The 18459-nt window shown below is 35.2% G+C and overlaps 7 protein-coding genes across 7 annotated transcripts; 3 read left to right on the forward strand and 4 right to left on the reverse strand.

The window, feature by feature from the left end:
• Positions 1 to 111: 111 nt before the first annotated feature.
• Positions 112 to 6777, reverse strand: POL2 (DNA polymerase epsilon catalytic subunit; the record flags this gene model as incomplete). Its single annotated transcript, XM_020218169.1, has 1 exon — positions 112 to 6777. The coding sequence occupies one exon, from the start codon at positions 6775 to 6777 to the stop codon at positions 112 to 114; it is 6666 nt and encodes a 2221-aa protein (XP_020078982.1).
• Positions 6778 to 7170: 393 nt separating this feature from the next.
• Positions 7171 to 8223, reverse strand: HYPBUDRAFT_102826 (protein transporter YIF1; the record flags this gene model as incomplete). Its single annotated transcript, XM_020218226.1, has 2 exons — positions 7171 to 8051; positions 8130 to 8223. The coding sequence occupies 2 exons, from the start codon at positions 8221 to 8223 to the stop codon at positions 7171 to 7173; spliced, it is 975 nt and encodes a 324-aa protein (XP_020078983.1).
• A 279-nt stretch (positions 8224 to 8502) lies between these two features.
• TPS1 (alpha,alpha-trehalose-phosphate synthase (UDP-forming) TPS1) lies at positions 8503 to 10325 on the forward strand. Its single transcript, XM_020220510.1, has one exon. It carries the CDS (start codon positions 8779 to 8781, stop codon positions 10213 to 10215), a length of 1437 nt encoding a protein of 478 aa, XP_020078984.1. The 5' UTR covers positions 8503 to 8778; the 3' UTR covers positions 10216 to 10325.
• A 129-nt stretch (positions 10326 to 10454) lies between these two features.
• On the reverse strand, positions 10455 to 12323 carry HYPBUDRAFT_159735 (uncharacterized protein; the record flags this gene model as incomplete). The annotated part of the gene is made up of 1 exon (XM_020222453.1): positions 10455 to 12323. One exon carries the CDS (start codon positions 12321 to 12323, stop codon positions 10455 to 10457), a length of 1869 nt encoding a protein of 622 aa, XP_020078985.1.
• Positions 12324 to 13336: 1013 nt separating this feature from the next.
• PTC4 (type 2C protein phosphatase) lies at positions 13337 to 14464 on the reverse strand (the record flags this gene model as incomplete). Its single annotated transcript, XM_020218099.1, has 1 exon — positions 13337 to 14464. The coding sequence occupies one exon, from the start codon at positions 14462 to 14464 to the stop codon at positions 13337 to 13339; it is 1128 nt and encodes a 375-aa protein (XP_020078986.1).
• Positions 14465 to 15403: 939 nt separating this feature from the next.
• HYPBUDRAFT_103898 (uncharacterized protein) lies at positions 15404 to 16441 on the forward strand (the record flags this gene model as incomplete). The annotated part of the gene is made up of 1 exon (XM_020218310.1): positions 15404 to 16441. The coding sequence occupies one exon, from the start codon at positions 15404 to 15406 to the stop codon at positions 16439 to 16441; it is 1038 nt and encodes a 345-aa protein (XP_020078987.1).
• Positions 16442 to 16590: 149 nt separating this feature from the next.
• HYPBUDRAFT_151472 (uncharacterized protein) lies at positions 16591 to 18052 on the forward strand. The gene has a single exon (XM_020220511.1). The coding sequence runs from the start codon at positions 16683 to 16685 to the stop codon at positions 18030 to 18032; it is 1350 nt and encodes a 449-aa protein (XP_020078988.1). The 5' UTR covers positions 16591 to 16682; the 3' UTR covers positions 18033 to 18052.
• Positions 18053 to 18459: the final 407 nt, after the last annotated feature.

Consider the following 18459-nt stretch of genomic DNA (forward strand, 5'->3'; position numbering starts at 1 on the left):
TATTAAGTATATGTAAGTTATTAAGTATATGTAAATTATTAAGTATATGTAAGTTATTAAGTATATATATACAGATGATAAAGGGAATATAATTAAGAATGCAACTTGAGTCTATTGGTATTCGTCTAACAACCCTTCAAGTAATTTCAATCCATAATAATGAGAAACATTTGCAAAGACTTTCATCTTGTCTTCGACCTCTTCATGCTTAATGGTTTCTGCCCAATCACCAGAGCACTTGCAATGTTCACTCATACTGTCTACCTTGACAACTTGGCACTTAACACATTTGAGATCTTGGGTAAAGAATTGAACCATCATCTTGTTAAACAAGCTTATAAGCTCCTCCTCAATAGTTATCTTATTGTATTCCTTTGAACAATTGGTACATGTAAATATATCTCTTTCCTCATCTCTGCAAAAGTCCACGTCTCTAATATAGTTGCAGTAGTCACATATTATATGAGGGATTTTCAAGGAGGTACTAGGATTATGGAAAGTAGCTTCACGACTAAACTCTCTAACGTCCAAACTTGCTAGCAATTCTTTTCTTAACAAACTAACTTCTATAGAGCGTTTTTTGGATAAACTGAAAACCGAACAAAGGAATTTGACTAGTTCCAAAATTGGATTTCTCATCTTCAAGAATGATCCAGTGAGTTTTGGGAATTCGTATTCAATTTTTAAATCAGGATTGATAATGGATTCATTTTGTTGGCGATGAAGTCTTTGGATTCTCTTCTGTAAAGGCTTTCTAAACAATTCCATGACACCATTGTTAATATCTTCATCCTCAACTTCAGCAGAATCTATTTTCTTCTGACCCTTTAAGATATGGTTAATTTGAGTCACTCTGGGAGTACCTGATTGAGTATTTCCTAGTAGTGTTTCATTTTTGTATTTAGCTAATGAATCTAAGAATATAACCAACCAATCTTCGAATTCATTTTGAAATATTAATGGCAAAAACTTCTTGATATGCCAATTATTGACAGGGACCAAATTTTGAGTCTCATCATTAGTGATTTCAGTACAACATCTTCCACCAAAGTTATACTCATCCATCCAAATCAAAATATCCCAATATTTAACGATTCTAAGATCTAAGAAGTTAAATAGTGGTTTTGATCTGGCAGCCTTAACAATGTATTGACCATAAGCATATGAATTTTCAACTGATACTCGTGTGGTTTGAAGTATTATTCTGTTTCTATTAGCAAAAACTACTTGCGCATTCATTCTTCTAAATTCACCTATCAATTGTAACAAAGCTTTTGATGTTAAATTATGAACATGATAATGTAAAGCATTATCATATAAAAACGAGTCTTTCCGTTGAACCCACGATACCAAATGATTCATCATAGAATCAGCATTAATATTGTTTTTCATTGCATCATCCCACCAATCTTTAACCATAGATCTTAATATACTCAAGGACGGTGTCGAAAATGAATCTTCTGCCATAGTTGAGGCACCATTATTTTGATCAAACACCATGCTATCTTCTGCTAAATCTGCACCTTCTGCTTCATTAATAAGAGAACTGGTCAAAATAGTATTAATGGTGAGAGTACCAATTTCCACTTCTAAACAAGCAGTTTCGTAGATTTCGGGGCTATTGATTGTCGGGAAGTCGAAGCTTTCTAAATCTTGAGTTTTATCAGCCTCGAAACCACCATGATCAGGTAATGGATTAGAGGACCACCATAAAACAATATTATTGTAACTCAATCTTCTTGCATATTCTATATCAATCAAATATCCCATATTTTCAGTTTGAAGATTGCATAGTGGGATTTTACCATAGTTGGAAAGTGAAATCAAATTTTTGATCCAAGAAGCCAAAACAAAGAAGTGATTGATAACCCTTTTTGTAATTAATGATTGCCATCCAATAGCAGGTAATGAAAGCTCAGTAACGTTCATCCGGATTGTTGGAAAGTTAGAGATGGCAGGAAGATGCACGAGGACCTTAGAGACATATGGTGATTGAATCGTGAAAAGGGCTTTATTACTTCTGCTTTCATGAATCTTTGAGACAAAAGTATTAAGCTTTTTATACAAAGAGCTTCTGCTGTTGTAGTAGTTGGTATCAAAGCTCATTTCGCTTGGGTAATCAATGATGTTGTAAAGTTTACCAAGTTTATCCTTCTTATTTTCGTAAACTTCTTGGTAAATCTTATGAATATTCGTAGGTAACTCCTGAGCATTTGATGAAGGTTTCAAAACAAACATATTTGCAGAGTTATCCCATGTTTTGAAAACGGTAAAGAATTCATAACTGTTTGTGACAATGTGAAGTAAGTAAACAATATCCATATTAAATCTTTTCAAATATGAATCCTTTTCAATTTTTGATAAATCTTTCATGTTAAAACCATTCTTCAAACCTTTACCTAAAGCACCAACTTTGGTATCATCAAACTTGACTGTATTACCCAAGTTGATGATTGCTCTATCAACCGAGTTTATATTGCTCTCATAAAGTCCTAATATTTTCGAATCTTGCAATATACTATCGATTTTACTGATTTGCTCATTATAAACCGGTTCCGGCATAACAAACTTATATAGATGTGAACCGTCATGCCCATTAGGCAAGATAGCATTAGATTTTTCAATTTCACAATTTTGAATATATTTTCTTTGGGAAATGTCAGTTTTAAATGTAGCATAAATTTGCTTTGGTATATGAAAAATGAAGGAATGAACTTTATTACCCGACAGAATGTAGACTTTAACATCACCAGGAGTTGTAGGGTCTGGCTTGTACTCCAAAATTTCCCAATCGCTTCCGGCAACACTTTCAGCCTGCTTGCGGAACAAGCCACCGACGGATGATCTATGTGACGATTCAGTGTTATTCCCAAAAAGTTTTCTTCTTCTTTCTCTATTTTTTGCTTGAACCTTCCATTTGGCTTTTTGATATTGTAGATAACCGACATAGTCTTCTGTCATCAGTGGACAAGGTCCATTTAAGACAGCATTGTTTCTTTCTTCTTCTTCTGTATCAGAAGCATTATTGATTTTACCATTACGTCTCTTTTTAGACGTGACCTTACCAACTTTGGTTTTGGAAATTCCAGAATCGAGTTCCCCAAAGTCTTCGATATCTTGGATGTGTTTGACTTGATTTTGCAATGCCTCAGACTTGGTGGACTTGCCAAAGAATTTAGAAATTGAAGATTGTTGTTTGGTGTCATCCTTGATTTTGATTCTTTTTTGCAACCAGTCAGGGTGAGGCACTCTAGGGACAGGATTTTTAACATCTTGCAAAGCAGCGGGTATAGTAATAATTTTTTGGACGACAGAAGCCAAACGCTCATAGTAATAGTCCCAGTCAATAACAGATCTAGGATCGAAGTCAGATAAAGAAGGGTCCTTTAACCATTTTTTCAAAAAGAATTCTTTCTTCTCCGAGGAAAAAATGGACACAGGAATAGCTCTTTCAGTAACAGGACTTCCAATGGGCTTGGAGCTAATAATATACTTACAAGCCAAACCGGCATCCTTGACCATCTCTTCACCTAAGAACTCACCTAGTCTTTTGGCAGTTGTAATCGAAGTTGACTTTTGCCCTTCATATTCGACTAAGGCTTTAGACATACTTCTATTTTCACAAATAAGTTCAATTAAATCTTCGTCTTCTAACATACCACCTTTGGTATCTAAGACGTCTAACCAGTTGTTTGCTACACTGGCAACAGCTTGATAACACCCCTCTAAAGAATCACCGTCCAAGAATAGCTTAAAAATATCCGATTGAAAATTTTTAATCAACTGCAACTCACCCCTTCTTTTTAATTCAAACCCTTTTAATTCAGCCAAAGAACCATCGTCATTAAAAACAGCATATCTCTTTTTCAAACCTTTCCCTTCTTCTTTGGATGTAGGTAAGATCATTGCTTTATAAGGGCCATCAACTTCGAAAAGAATGGAATTTTCGGATCTTGTTTTATACTTCAAGCTTTCACTATCAACCAAGTCTTGATACTGATGATTGGTAAACTTTTCATGAACAATATAATTCAACATAGAACAAGGATATTCAACAAATATTTTTTTACCATCTTTGCATTTTAAATTGAAATTTTCAGGAAAGGATTTTGGTAAGATACACCAAATACCATCAGTATCTAATTCTAAAGGTCTTCCTAGTCTTTCCACTAATGATCTGGCCATTTGAATGATTGTTGCCCCCGTGAGACAAGTGATTCCAGCCATTTCCATTGAATACCAACGGGAACCCTTTCTCATTACATAACCATAGAAAGAGTTCAAAATAACCTTGTGAGCCAACTGAAGTGAATCATATAAGACAACCATTTTCTTAGCTTCATCTTTGGCAATTTGGTCAGAAGAGGCGATTTTTGAAGTCTTTCCTTTCCACACTTTGGCTAACGTTTTGAATTCATAACGACGATCTCTAAAGTTTCTGACAGTGTTAACATAGAAGGGGTTTTCTCTTTGACAAACAATTGCTTCTCTTGTTACAATCTTTGATTGTTTTATTCTATGATACACTTTTCTAGAGTAATCACTAAGTCTTTTTTTGATGAGCAGTGCTTGTTCGGCATAAGGGAGTTCATCAAAAGATCTTTGTGGTAACCAAGGTTTTACACCAGGAAAACTTTCATTTTGCAAAGTACGTTTGATCATACCATATTCATTCATTTCAGCAGGATAGTATTCTCCTCTCCAAGCCCATGGTAATCTTCTGTCACAATTTTTTCCAGGTCTATTAAAATCACAGGCTGCACAATCTTCTTCTGATTTAATCGAATCGGGTTGCAATCTGTTAGAAGTCATAATATTTGGATACATTGAAGCGACATCAACATGGTAAATTAAAGGAGTTTCATTTCTAACAGGATTATCTCTTAACTCAATCAATTCACTTTTGATCTGATTATAAACTTCATCAAAATTTTCAACGTCTTCTAGCTTCTTGCCATTTTCAACTTCCACACAAAACTTAATAGCAGACTTCAAATCATTCAAAAGTTCATCGATAGCTGTTGGATCTATTTTAAATTTATTGGGTATATCGCTTCTAAAAACACCAGCTTCTAAAGATTCGACGTGACCACCAACATATGTTTCTGATTCTAATAAATGACCGTCATAGAATCTTTCTATTGGATCCGTATACTTATTTGGTAAAATAATATTATTTTCATAAGCTTGGACCATTAACAACATTTCACATAAAGTACCAGTACCTTTACGTAAAACTTCATCAGGATTTAAGGGAAGAATAGTACATAAGGAGAAAATGAATGGATGAACATATTTATAGTATAAATAATAGGTTGCAACGGCATCGGAAACCGAATATTCGGAAAGTAATTGAGGTTTTTCATAAGCGTAAGGGGTCATTAATTCTGGATCAAGTTCAGTTGGGTTATAACCTAACTTGGCGGTAGTAACAGCTTTTAAACCTTGAGAACCTTGAGGAAGATAAGAATCTCTTTTAACCCACCTAAAACAATCCATATGAACACAATACTTTGATTTATATTCACCCTCGTTATCTTTAGCAAAACCAATTTCATCGAACATATCTAAATCATGAAAATTTGTTCTGTTTTCGACAAAGGGCCAATCGAAAAAATCACCATTAAAGGTTGCAATAACGGTTGGCCTAACGTCTCTTATATGTTCAAAAAACCTTAATAAAACATGTTTTTCGTCAGGTTCATTAAAGATCGTGAATAAACCAGGATATTCAGGTTTTGGAGTATATTCAAAATCGTCTATATCTTCCGAAATGATTTCACGATTTGTTATAAGATAACCTTCACCATCAATCATATAAGAAATCATCATAATTTGATCGATTTTAGCATCAGGGAATTTCAAAGGAGCTTTAGTAGTTTCAATATCAAAAGCCAAAACTACCGGATCAGCAAAGGCAATCTTTTCTTTATCTTCAACCAAAGATACATCACCATGCTTGACGTAGACATCATACCATTTACCAACTCTGATATTCATATCGATGGAAACTCTTGCATGATAAGGAACATCATATTCTCTTATATCATCAATGAAAGTAGTTGGATCAGCGTTAGAAGATTCTGAATTTTGATTATTGAAGTTATTCATTACTTGAAAGACATCTCTTGATTCACGATTCATTTGATTATCTTTGATTATCGGCGTTAGTAATCTTCTGGAACTTAATAAGTCGGAAACATTATGGAAAGATAACTTAATTAGAGTTTTCTTTAAACCTACCAAATGGTTAGGTAAGGCCAAATCTTCTTTATCGAGTCTTGCAATATTCTTTAAATGACAAGGTTCTAAGAATTTTTTCAACATTTCTTCCACTTCAGCTTCGTGGCCAGGAATTACAGCGAGATAAAAATACGGGTCAAATTTGATGGTAGCCTTGAAAGAGCCACCTTCTTCATCAAGAAAGTAATAATCGACTCCTGAGTAACCTGCAAGATAATCATCAGTTGGTATGGTAGTAGAATGCATATTAATTAACCAACCTTTTCTAGGTTTTAAGCCATCCAATTCACCATTTTCAACACGATCAAACCCCATCACCGAGTCAAGTTGATCGATTCTAGTAACTAGTTCTTTCTTTTGGATGGAGTCATTCAACATTGGATTAAGTTTTGAAGGGTCGATACTTTCATTACGATCTCCTTTAAATTCAGATCGTATGGTATTGGAGTTCTTTTTACTATAGTTATTAGCACCACCACCGTTTTTCACAAAACGGGCAGACGTCGAGCCCTTGAATTGTGGTTTAGAAGACATTATGATAGATGCTGGGGGATGTTATTTATGGAATGCTAGGAATAAATAGATTAATGAATAGAAATGAATGCAACGGTATTAAACAAAAATAAATTAAAACGAAATGAAAACAACAAGCTCTTTTTTTTTTATCAAAATTAAAAGTTATAAGTAACAACCAATATGGGAAAGTAAGATAGTCAAGCAATAAAAGGAAGTAGGAAGATAAGTCTTTAGATCATCTTCAACTAAGACAAAAGTCACCAAAAAAATTCTCAAACGCGTGAAAACGACGCGTTTTTTTTTTTTTTTTTTGTTTTTTTAACATTCAGACGAACCATAAGCGACTTTACTAGTTAATCTACAATGTTTATAGGTTAGATAAAGTTATTAGTTGAATCTATAGTACAAAGGTTATCTACTCATGAAGAGAATGATGAAGAATTGAACGACAACGGCGTAGATGAATAAGAATTGAATTCTCAATTTACGTTGTCTTGAAGAAATGGAATTACTAGCAGTACTAGTAACGGAATCGGAGCTTGGTAAAACAAGAAACTTCAAGGATCTCATAAGGAATAAAGATAAGTTTGCAGTGACCGTGAGAACCACGGCGTAATAAATAAACCAGCCACCACCAATCAAGTGTTTCCAACATAAGAGAACAATGATGGAGACATATTTGTAACCACTGAAAGCGATCAAATCCCACATTGAGCTTTGGGTGGAACAGTTCAATAAATAGAGACCGATTTTGAAGATGAAGATGTCAAGGACTGAACAAGCCAAAGTTTGAGAAGCCAAATAACCAAATAATTGGGGATGGAATTCCCCATTGATACCTTGGAATAATGACCATAATAAGATGTAAGTAATAAAAGCCATCAAAGGAATATATAAGTCAGGAGCATTGACATCGTAAGCAGGAGGAGCAAAAGAAATGTTACCAGGAGTGGCCACGCCAACTGGGGAAGCAATCCCAGTAGAACCCAGACTAATTGCAGGATCAGAAGCAGTCAAACGACTCCAGTTTTTATTTCTATAAGGGAAGAGAATCAAACCAATCTTCTTCATAACATAAGAGTTGCTGACTTTGAAATAATAATTCAAGTCCAGAGTCCCCGGTATAAAAGATCCAAAATTCTGTTGAATATACTGATTCGAACTACCAAAACTACTTTTGGCAAATTGTGCCGCCATCGACGTGGCCGGGTCGTTTAGAAATGCACTGTACGGGGCCCCACCAGCCTGTCCTGGTGCTGCTCCCTGTGCTCCCTGCGCCGGCACTCCCTGTGCTCCCGGTACAAACCCTTGTCCATCGACTTGAGGGAAGTATTGCTGCTGCTGTTGGCCCGGCACTGGCTGAGGCACACTGTTCCCGTACTGGGATTGGCTCAGAAACGAGCTGGCGTGTTGTGGTTGTGGGTGCTGCAAGTTCTGCGCAATGTTGCCGTATGGCGAGTACATCTCTGATCGATGAACGGGTTGCAATGGTTCAATTGAAGATGAAGTCAAGTTGAGTTGAAGTAGTTTTTGATAGTTGTTTTTTTTAATGATTCAAAAATCACGGGTAGTGCGAATATCGGAAAAAAACATAGACTTCCCAATCAGGAAGTCTACATACATTTTGGCCTTTATACGTTTGTTGACTTCCTTATGCGGAAGTAAGTGTCGATTATGACCATTATAGTTTTATAGACTTCCTAAATAGGCAGTCTTGTGCAAGGGCCACGGACATTGTTTTATGAATTTGGCGCTGCCACGGAACTTGCGCCCAAAAGAAAGCGATCGAAAAACCCGTGAGAGCAAAGTGACAGAAAAAGCTGGAAAATCAAACCACCAATTAATGATTTAATATCGAATTGTAGAATTTACTATTATTAGAGTATAAATATAGACGGGTCGATTGAAAATTTTGGAACTTGGAAAAAATTAATTTTGAGAAGTTACAGCATATTTATAATTGCAATTAGAGACATTAACTGATTGCTATTGAAAAATTTTGATTGAAAGAGTTATATAATGGCATCTGAAAATAAAGGGAAAGTCTTGGTTGTTTCAAATCGTTTACCGGTTACTATTAAGAGATCTCCAGATGGTCTGTACGATTATAGTATGTCCTCTGGAGGATTGGTGACTGCATTACAAGGATTGAAGAAGTCGACTGAATTTCAATGGTTAGGATGGCCAGGACTTGAATTGCCGATTGATGAACAAGCACGAGTTAATAAAGATTTAATGGATAAATTCAAATGTACTGCGATTTTTTTAAGTGATATGATTGCAGATCTTCATTATAATGGGTTTTCAAATAGTATTTTATGGCCGTTATTTCATTATCATCCTGGTGAAATGAATTTTGATGAAAATGCCTGGGCAGCTTATATTGAAGCAAATCGTCAATTTGCAAGTAAAATTGCTTCTCAAGTTGATGATAATGACTTAGTTTGGGTTCATGATTATCATTTAATGTTGCTTCCTCAAATGTTAAGACAAGAATTAGGAAATTCCAAAAAAAATGTAAGAATTGGATTTTTCCTCCATACTCCTTTCCCTTCTTCAGAAATTTATAGAATTTTACCAGTCAGACAAGAAATATTGACCGGGGTTTTAAGTTGTGACTTAATTGGTTTCCATACTTATGATTATGCAAGACATTTCTTAAGTTCAGTTTCTCATATTGTTCCTAAAGTTAAAACTTTACCAAATGGTATTGAATTTGAAGGTAGATCAATTAGTATCGGTGCTTTCCCCATTGGTATCGACGTTGATAAATTCACTGAAGGTGTTACTAAAGATTCTGTTGTTGAACGAATTAATCAATTGAAAAATAAATTTCAAGATACTAAAATCATCGTTGGTGTTGATAGATTAGATTACATTAAAGGGGTTCCTCAGAAACTTCATGCTTTTGAAGTTTTCTTAACTGAAAACCCTGAATGGATAGGTAAAGTTGTTTTGGTTCAAGTTGCGGTTCCTTCTCGTGGTGACGTTGAAGAATATCAAAGTTTACGAGCTACTGTAAATGAATTGGTTGGTAGAATCAATGGTAAATTTGGTACTGTTGAATTTGTTCCAATCCATTTTATGCATAAATCAATTCCTTTTGATGAACTTATTAGTTTATATCATATCTCAGATGTTTGTCTTGTTAGTTCTACTCGTGATGGTATGAACTTGGTTAGTTACGAATATATCGCTTGTCAAGAAGAAAAAAATGGTTCTCTTATTCTTTCAGAGTTTGCGGGGGCCGCCCAATCATTAAATGGTGCTATCATTGTAAATCCTTGGAATATTGAAGAATTAAGTGATGCTATAAAAGAAAGTTTGACTTTACCGTCGGAAAAGAAAAAACTCAATTTCCAAAAAATGTTTGACTACATCTCAAAATATACTTCTGGTTATTGGGGTGAAAGCTTCGTTAAAGAACTCTTCAAGTGTAATGCTGATAAATCATAAACTCTATAACTCTTTTCTCCGTTCACTTCTTCTTATAAGTTTATACGTCTACTTATTTCTTACAAATTTTACGCTCTTTATATAACGATGCGATACAGCAGTTGAAATCAAACAAAAGATGAAATATTTGAAATTATGTAAATTTATAAAATTGAATAGTCGTCAAGTTTTTTTTATTAATATGCGAAGTGAATACTTTGAATATATTATAAGTTAAATTTTGTAATAATGCATAGTTATTATTCAACGTAATCGTCAGAAAAATTATCTTCAGCAGCCAAACCTGAAATAGTATGGCTTTCTAAATTAGCTCTTGTTAATGGTGTTATAATCCTTCTATTTTCTTTATCTTCTTTATTTATATTTTTGTTATCATCGTCATTGTCATAAGAAGTAATGAATTTTTTAGCTGCTGTAGGTCCAATTGAACCCATAACAGTGCTTCTTCTATCAGGAATTGGTCCATTTTTAATATTTGAGGAGGTGTTATTACTTAGTTCTTTCGGAAGTTCAGTATTTATGATTTGTGCTCTGATACCTAATTTAGAAAGTAATGAGTTATTAGAATAAAGATATGATGATGCAGATGGTAATGGTTGAATAATGTTACTTTCAGAATAAATTGATGATTCAGGATAATGGAATTTAGGACCTATATTTTTCTTTGGTGCATTGGGTGTTGTGGTTGATGTATTTGGAGGTGGAGGAGGATTTTTAGGAGGGTTCTTATTTTTAGATGATTTTGAATTAAAATTTTCTCGATCGTCTTCTTCTTTATAATGATGAACATCTTCTTCAAAATTTCTAGCCAGATCGAATGCAGTCATCAAATATGGTAATTCTTCGGAAATAGTAGATTTTTGAAGAATGTTTGTAGTGGATAAAGAAGACATTGAATCTCTTCTATGCCTAGGAGATTTCATAATACTTGGAGATATTTGAGAACTTGGGGAGTCACCTTGATTTGGAGAGCCAGAATGAGGAGGTTGAAGTTGTTGAGATCTTGTAATTGAACGAACCATAGGTGGGTTATATACTGACATGGAGGAATACATTGAAGCTGAGCCATAATCGGATTCATAATCATCAAAATCACCATGTACTTCATCATCCGAGATTGCTTCATTTTTCAAAGGATGAGGTGCACGTAATCTAGGAGTAGCATTTGCACTAGTATTTGCACTATGAGGCTGGTGTCCATGATGATGACGTCTATTATGAGAATGATGGAATTCACGAGAAGAATGCTTGGAAGGTTTTAAATGAGTATCATCGATATTAACAAAATCATCATCAGCGTATTCGTAATCGGTATCTAATTCTGAATCAAATCCACCACTATGATCGCTATAGATAACGGCTTGACGTTGAATTCTTTCTAGTTTGAAAACTTCAAACATTTGTTCCATATCACTTATAACCGCCAAACATTCATATTTACCAGCTGCATCTTCAGAATCAATAGCATTGTTTAATTGCTTTAATAAGCTAACAACGAATTGTTTATAAGTTATAACCGTAGATCCAGTATTATCATTATTTGAACTTGTAATACCATCTTCTTCTAACATTTGTTCTAAATCAGTACCTATAGTAATTAATTTTGCTTTCAGATAAGCAACTGTTATTTTATCACTAAGTTCATCTTTTAATTTGATATTTCTTAAAGTGAGAGAAGTTAACAATGTTCCACTGTCACTAATATATTCCATTGGAGTTAAAGTTTTCAGGGATTTGGTGACATAATCTATATCAAAAGAGATTTTATTTAATTTTTTATTCAATTCTTTACAATCACCAAGAACTTTATGACTGACATTAGTATTAAAACTTTTGATTTCATTAGGATTAGCATTATTGAAATGATCAGTAGAATTAATATCAAGGGATAAAAAAGCCCAATTCTTTAAATTAAGTTCGATTTTCTCTAAACTTTGAAGTAGGGTTAGAGACAACAGACATAGCTTTGAAACTTTTCTTTCAGTAAGAGGAAAATTATGTATGATATGAATAATTTTTGAAGTTTTTTCTTTTTCCTTGTTTAGATTAGGATCTTTAGCAAGTTTAAGTATTGGATCTTCATAGAAATCAACATCAACATACGACATTGCTTAAAATATGACTATTTTTTGGATAACGCTTAAAAGAATGACAAATGAAAGGGAACCGATGAACTAAAAAAAAAAAAAATTGAAAAAAGTAAAAGCAAATCGTAAGACAGAAAAGAAATGAAAGACAAAAAGCGAAAAGCAAAAGGCAAAAGGTAAAAGACAAAAGACAAACAGGAAACAAGAACCAACCAAGTCAGTTATAGCAAAGACCACCCAAAACCAATCATTCAACGACCAAGGAATCAATGAATGATAAGATAACTTAAAAAAAATACACGTTTAATGAGCCAATGTCACTCTCCTGCTACGAGAATCAGGTAAAAGCCAAAGCTTTCAGATTATTTTCTTTCTGAAAACAAAAACAAACGTAACCGGGACTTTTGGCGTCAATCGTTTATATATTAGCAAACGATTATGCAAAAGAATAGTTGATGAACAGTAATTGCCAGAGTTCCAACGCAAGGGACCGAAGTTGTAGTTAGGAAATGCAAGAATGTAGTGTAGTGAAGGGAACCCAATCTACTGGGGCAATCTTAAAAACTTTGTTGTGGAGTAAGATAATAAAAAAAATAGATAGTAGCGTTGTAAATCAACAAAAGGTTAAAATCAGTTGATGTTTTGGGCTGATTTTTCATCTTTTGTGATTCTCTGCGGTACGGATGTCAATTTTTTATTGGGGAACATTGATTGGATCAATAGATTACAGATGAAAAGCAGTAAACGACGTTATATTGAATGATATTGAAAGAAATTAGTATCAATAACGTAGAGGAGATATAATGAATAATCTGTGAAGACAATAAATAAGAGAAAGAATTAAGAATTAGACTTGGAAATCACGTTAATAAATTTTTATAAAACATAAAGGAAGAATAAAGACAACTTCTTAGTGTATTTAAAATAAGATGTAGATAGAATGTAATACATTGGGAAGGATGTTAAGAACCAGAACACATGACAATCATAAAAAGTACTTGTTTAAAAAAAAAAATGCAGAATAATGAATTGAATTAAATTCGATTATCATTAGTAGTTGAAATTTCATTATTTAAGTTTAATTTTTCTTCATTTTTCACCCGATTTTTAATTATTTGATACCATTCATCGATATTACCGTTGGTGTGAATTGCTACGATGATTAAAGTCATATTATCAAACCCGATTCCGGTTATGCTTGAAGCCATACCAATACAGTCATTTAAGATGAATTCCGTAATATGGTTTAATTTCCAATCTTCGGAGATTTTCTTTCTTATAAGCGAAATCAATTGATTATTTGTGTAGCAATCCCAAATACCATCACAGGCCAAAACAATGAATTCTGGTTGTTTTAGATAGGATAAATCATAAACCAATAAATCTGGTTCCACTGAAACTTGAAATAGTTCTGGGGGTAAATGAACCAAATCATCTTTGAAATATTTTTTATTTGCTTCGAGGTATTTGTTATTTGAATTATTGATTGAATTAGATAATTCGATAAAGGGGAATTTAAATTTGAAATCACCAAAAGCTCTTGAAAGCGCTAAGATTTCATTAACTCGGCCACTAACCACGTAACCCCCACTATTTTCGATTCTTACTCGTTCACTCATGGTCGAAGGTTTATGGTCGAAACTCAATGTTTTAGCAGCACCACCGTTTAAAGACATTATTGAGCGGGAGTCTCCAGTATTAGCCACAATGATATATTTATTAGCAACAATGGTGGTTATAATGGCGGTAGAACCACAATTTAAACTATTTTGTACCGGTAAATCATGATCGACTTCAAAGAAAGAATCTTTAATGATTTTCATATAAGTAGACAAATCCGAAATTCCATTTGAAACTTGATTAACATAATCTTTATTTAAAGCACTTGTGTTATTATAATGGGATTTCTTCAAATAAGAGTTTAAATTCTTAAAGATCTTTGAAGGTAAGACATCACTAATATAGTCCGCACATGCTTTGCCCCCATGGCCATCGAAAACACCAAACACTGCTAAAGATTCGTCTTCATTAATTTTAACATTGTGAGCGTCTTCCATGGTCATTCGATACCCTTGCATGGACCCCACACAGTAGGCAAGCGATTGGAAAGCCTTGTAATCAAGGGTTTTATCTTCTATTGGATGTGATAACAACTGTCCCATGATGAAATAACGAAAAAAGCAAGTCAAAAAATAACAAAATAACAAAATAACAAAACAACAAAATAACAAAAAAAGCTATCAGTATCTTGTATATATAGCTTATCAATTTTTTCAATAGATCTCGAAAAAACGCTGCTTAGAGTAGTGCGATAGTTGTTAAGCAGTTAAAATTAAGGGAACAGGCGGTGGATCAGTAGACGATAAACAAAGTGAACAAAATGAACAAAGTGAACAGTGAACAAAATGAACAGTGAACAGTGAACAGAGAACAGATAACACTGAACAGAGAACAGTGAACAAGGTAAGGGAAATCAGGGTACGCCGGGTGCAATGACGAACTGGTGGGCTGGATGGAATCGGAAGATTACAGAAAGGCTTTGTCGTATTGGAAACCTGAATTCTTCTATTTATGACTTGGTATTCGATCAGTTTAGTACGAAATAACAGTTTCTCCTGCGCCTTTCGACTAGCTCTTTGCAAACTAAAAATACTTGCACCGTTGGAATGAACTACTCTCCCCAAACAATTGATTAAAGAACACACTTCACTAATCACTGCCTTTTCCTTTAAAACAATTCTTTTCATTTGAAAACAAACGGACTCAAAAAATTGGCCTAGCAATTTTGGCCCGCCACACACGACCCGAACCCCCCCCAAAATCCGCCATTATTTCGGGCCCATGAGCTCAACTCGACCCTTACAACCAGGTAGGACCCCAGCAGAGCAGCAGGGGTCCACTACCATTGAAGACCGGCAACGACAATGGGAGAGCACCAGAGACTGGGTGATCTCCACGAGCCTAAAGTTTATGTAGTTGTGGGTATAAAAAGGGCGCTGAAATCTTCGCAAGGAATGGTTTTTACCCCGGATTTTTCGATATAAAAACCTTTCGGTGGATGAATTGATTATTTTTTTAACCAGTTGTTCTTTATTAAGATGATGCTTCCTACTGTCAGTGTCAATTCGATTGATAATTCAAGCTACAAGGCGCCAAAACACTTTCCAATCGGACCCAAGTTCACCCGGTACGAAAAGAATCCTATTTTGAAGCCCAATCCCAAAAACGAATGGGAATCGGCATATTTATACAATGCCAGTGCCATTGTGGTGGATGATAGAATCTATCTTTTGTATAGGGCGCAGAACGAGGCCAAGGTGTCGAGCGTCGGGCTTGCATGGAGTGATGACGGATACCATTTCACTCGGTACGATAAACCAATTGTTAGTGCCAGTGAGTCTTACGAATTGAAGGGAGGAATTGAAGACCCTAGGATTGTCAGAGATCCAAAACTGAAGAAATTCATCTTGACTTACACTGCTTACGATGGTTCTACTGCCAGATTATGTGTTGCTACTTCTGAAAATCTATTTGATTGGGTTAAACAACCCCCAATCATTAAAAACGATAATTGGTACGACATTGCGGTTCTTTCCAACGGAGAACAAATCATTAGACATGCTTGGCTGAAGTCGGGGGCTATATTCAATGAAGCCCAACCTAAACTGAATAAGTATTACATGATTTGGGGGGACTGTGCTTTCCATCTTGCTGAACTGAAAGATTTGGTTCATTGGACTTTGCCCTCCCATGACTATCATTCTAATCTTTTCACCACTGGTAAGTTCAACTGGCAAGACCGTTTGATTGAACCGGGCCCGGCCCCAATTAAATTAGACACCGGTGACCCCAATAAAAACTATTGGGTTTTATTCTATAATTCTTCCACTTGCGGCGGTGGTGACTACCCAAAGGATACTTACTCTCTTTCCCAAATGTTAATTGACTATAACGACTTATCCAAAGGCCCTATTGCCAGACAGGAAACGCCGTTCATGGTTCCTGATTCCAAAAACGAAATCGAGGGCCAGGTCAATAAAGTTGTCTTCACCGAAGGCCTCGTTCAATTCAAGGGTAAATGGTTTTTGTATTACGGCCAGGGTGACTCTGAACTAGGTGTCGCCACTGCCGATGCCTAACAAAATCATCTATATAAAAGTATTGTATAAGAACAAGTATAAAGTAAAAGAATAGTATAGGAGATTTGTAGTGCACCACTGAAAACGTGAAAAAATAGCCCGTGAATCCATCTCATATCCTTCAATACCTATATCTTCGCTTCTTACCCATCTTAAGCTTCAAGTCGGTTGACTGTGCCTCTTTCTCTCCAATCACGTCTGCATGTATCGTGGCAATTAGTACCAGCATTCATCTCGTCTAATGGCGTCTCTTCTTAAAAAATCATCTCTGCAACAACAATCAATTAACCTAGAAAATCCAACTAATGATAATAGTCCTATAAGAATAGCCCTCCTAGGTGGACCTAGATCAGGTAAAACATCGATCATCTCGAAACTAAGTCTAGGAAGTTTCCGGGATACTTATTATCCAACACACCAAACCCAACCGATTCTATTTACGTTTTCTCCAGTTTCAATTTTATCAAGATGTATATTGGATGAGTTTGATATGTCCAGCACATTACAGTTAATCGGACAGAACAACCACTTGGTGCTCAGTCCGGTAATATACCAAGCGTATTCCAAACTTGCTCCTTCAAACAATTCTTCAATTACAAATCAAAACCGTCCGTCAACGATAATCTCCAACCACGAGAATAAAATCATCACTTCCACCAACCAGTTTTATACAAGTTATAACCATAAGAATGAATTAGATGCCCATGCGTACATCCCACCCCAAATCACCCCAATCCTTGTTGAGCTCATCGATACCGCTGCATTTAACCCTGACCAAGTGGTGCCTTTTCTTGAAGCTTCTTTGTACATCAAACTCGATCGAGAAATTTTGAAAAATTTGGCTAATGAACCAAGAAGACCAGTCAGTACTAATCCGTTGTTGGTTGCTAGTGGTGCCAGTGAATTGAATGGCTCAGTCGATGGGTATTTCTTTGTATATAGTGCAGTTCCTTCCTACAATCCTCCTTCCTATAATGAAGTATTAGAATCTACCGGTAAAAACTACGATATGACTCCAGAATCTTCTTTGAATGACGACGACGGGGATCTCCAGCCGGTCACTTCAACCACTTCCTACCAATCCCTAGATGGCTCAAACAAAACTTTAACCATTACAAATACTGCCGGCGATACTACCTTCAATCTTCTCTCCATCATGAAAATCGCCCTTAGTGAAGCCTGGAAAGAATACTACACTTACAAAACAAGATGGGAAGAAGGCAAAGAAAGCGACGTTTTCTCTTTCAAATCTGCTTTGAAGAATTTGTGGCGTGAAAATAACTTGATTGAAACTTCAAAAAATGAAATGAAAGCTGATCTGACTAAATTGAAATTACTCGATAATTCAATGGACCCAGCAGACCCAAGCTGTCCTCCTCCTATTTGGGTCATCTGCACTCATAAAAATAATAAACTAGCTTCTCCTAAGTTGATAAATGATGGTATTAAACTAAGTAAATTTTGGAAATGTGGGTTTATAGCTATCGATGTTACCGATGAAAACATCGACGAATCCCTTGCTTTGATTATTCGAGAAATCTTGGAGCGCAAGAAACTCCAGGCCCAGTTCAAGAAGAAGAAGAAGACTTAATTGTATTTATAGTTGTAAATATATATACATATATAATTAGATAAACTAATAAGCTGTAATCCTGTGGTGCACGGGTCTAAATGTATTGATAATAAGCAGATCTTATCAAAGGACAAAAAAGGATCAAAGCACCTCCAAGCCAGTCCAATTGACCTACAAGTAACATTTTATTAGAAGATCGAGAACTTGGCGTGGTCTTATTGCATTGGGAAATATGTCTTTAGTTACAGATTCCGATTATCAAGAAGATCAAGCTCATTCTCGTCCACGAACTGTCAAGGAAGACATCCCTGAACCCTCTGAGCTGATAAACGGACAGCTCGAAACAGAAGATAAAAGCAGATACAAGAAACCAGTTCAATGTCCGTTTTGTTACAGATTACAGGGAATCAATTCCCATAACCTACTTTGTGGACCGTGTAACCAC

The sequence above is a fragment of the Hyphopichia burtonii genome (assembly GCF_001661395.1).
Source record: "Hyphopichia burtonii NRRL Y-1933 unplaced genomic scaffold HYPBUscaffold_1, whole genome shotgun sequence".
Taxonomy (NCBI): domain Eukaryota; kingdom Fungi; phylum Ascomycota; class Pichiomycetes; order Serinales; family Debaryomycetaceae; genus Hyphopichia; species Hyphopichia burtonii.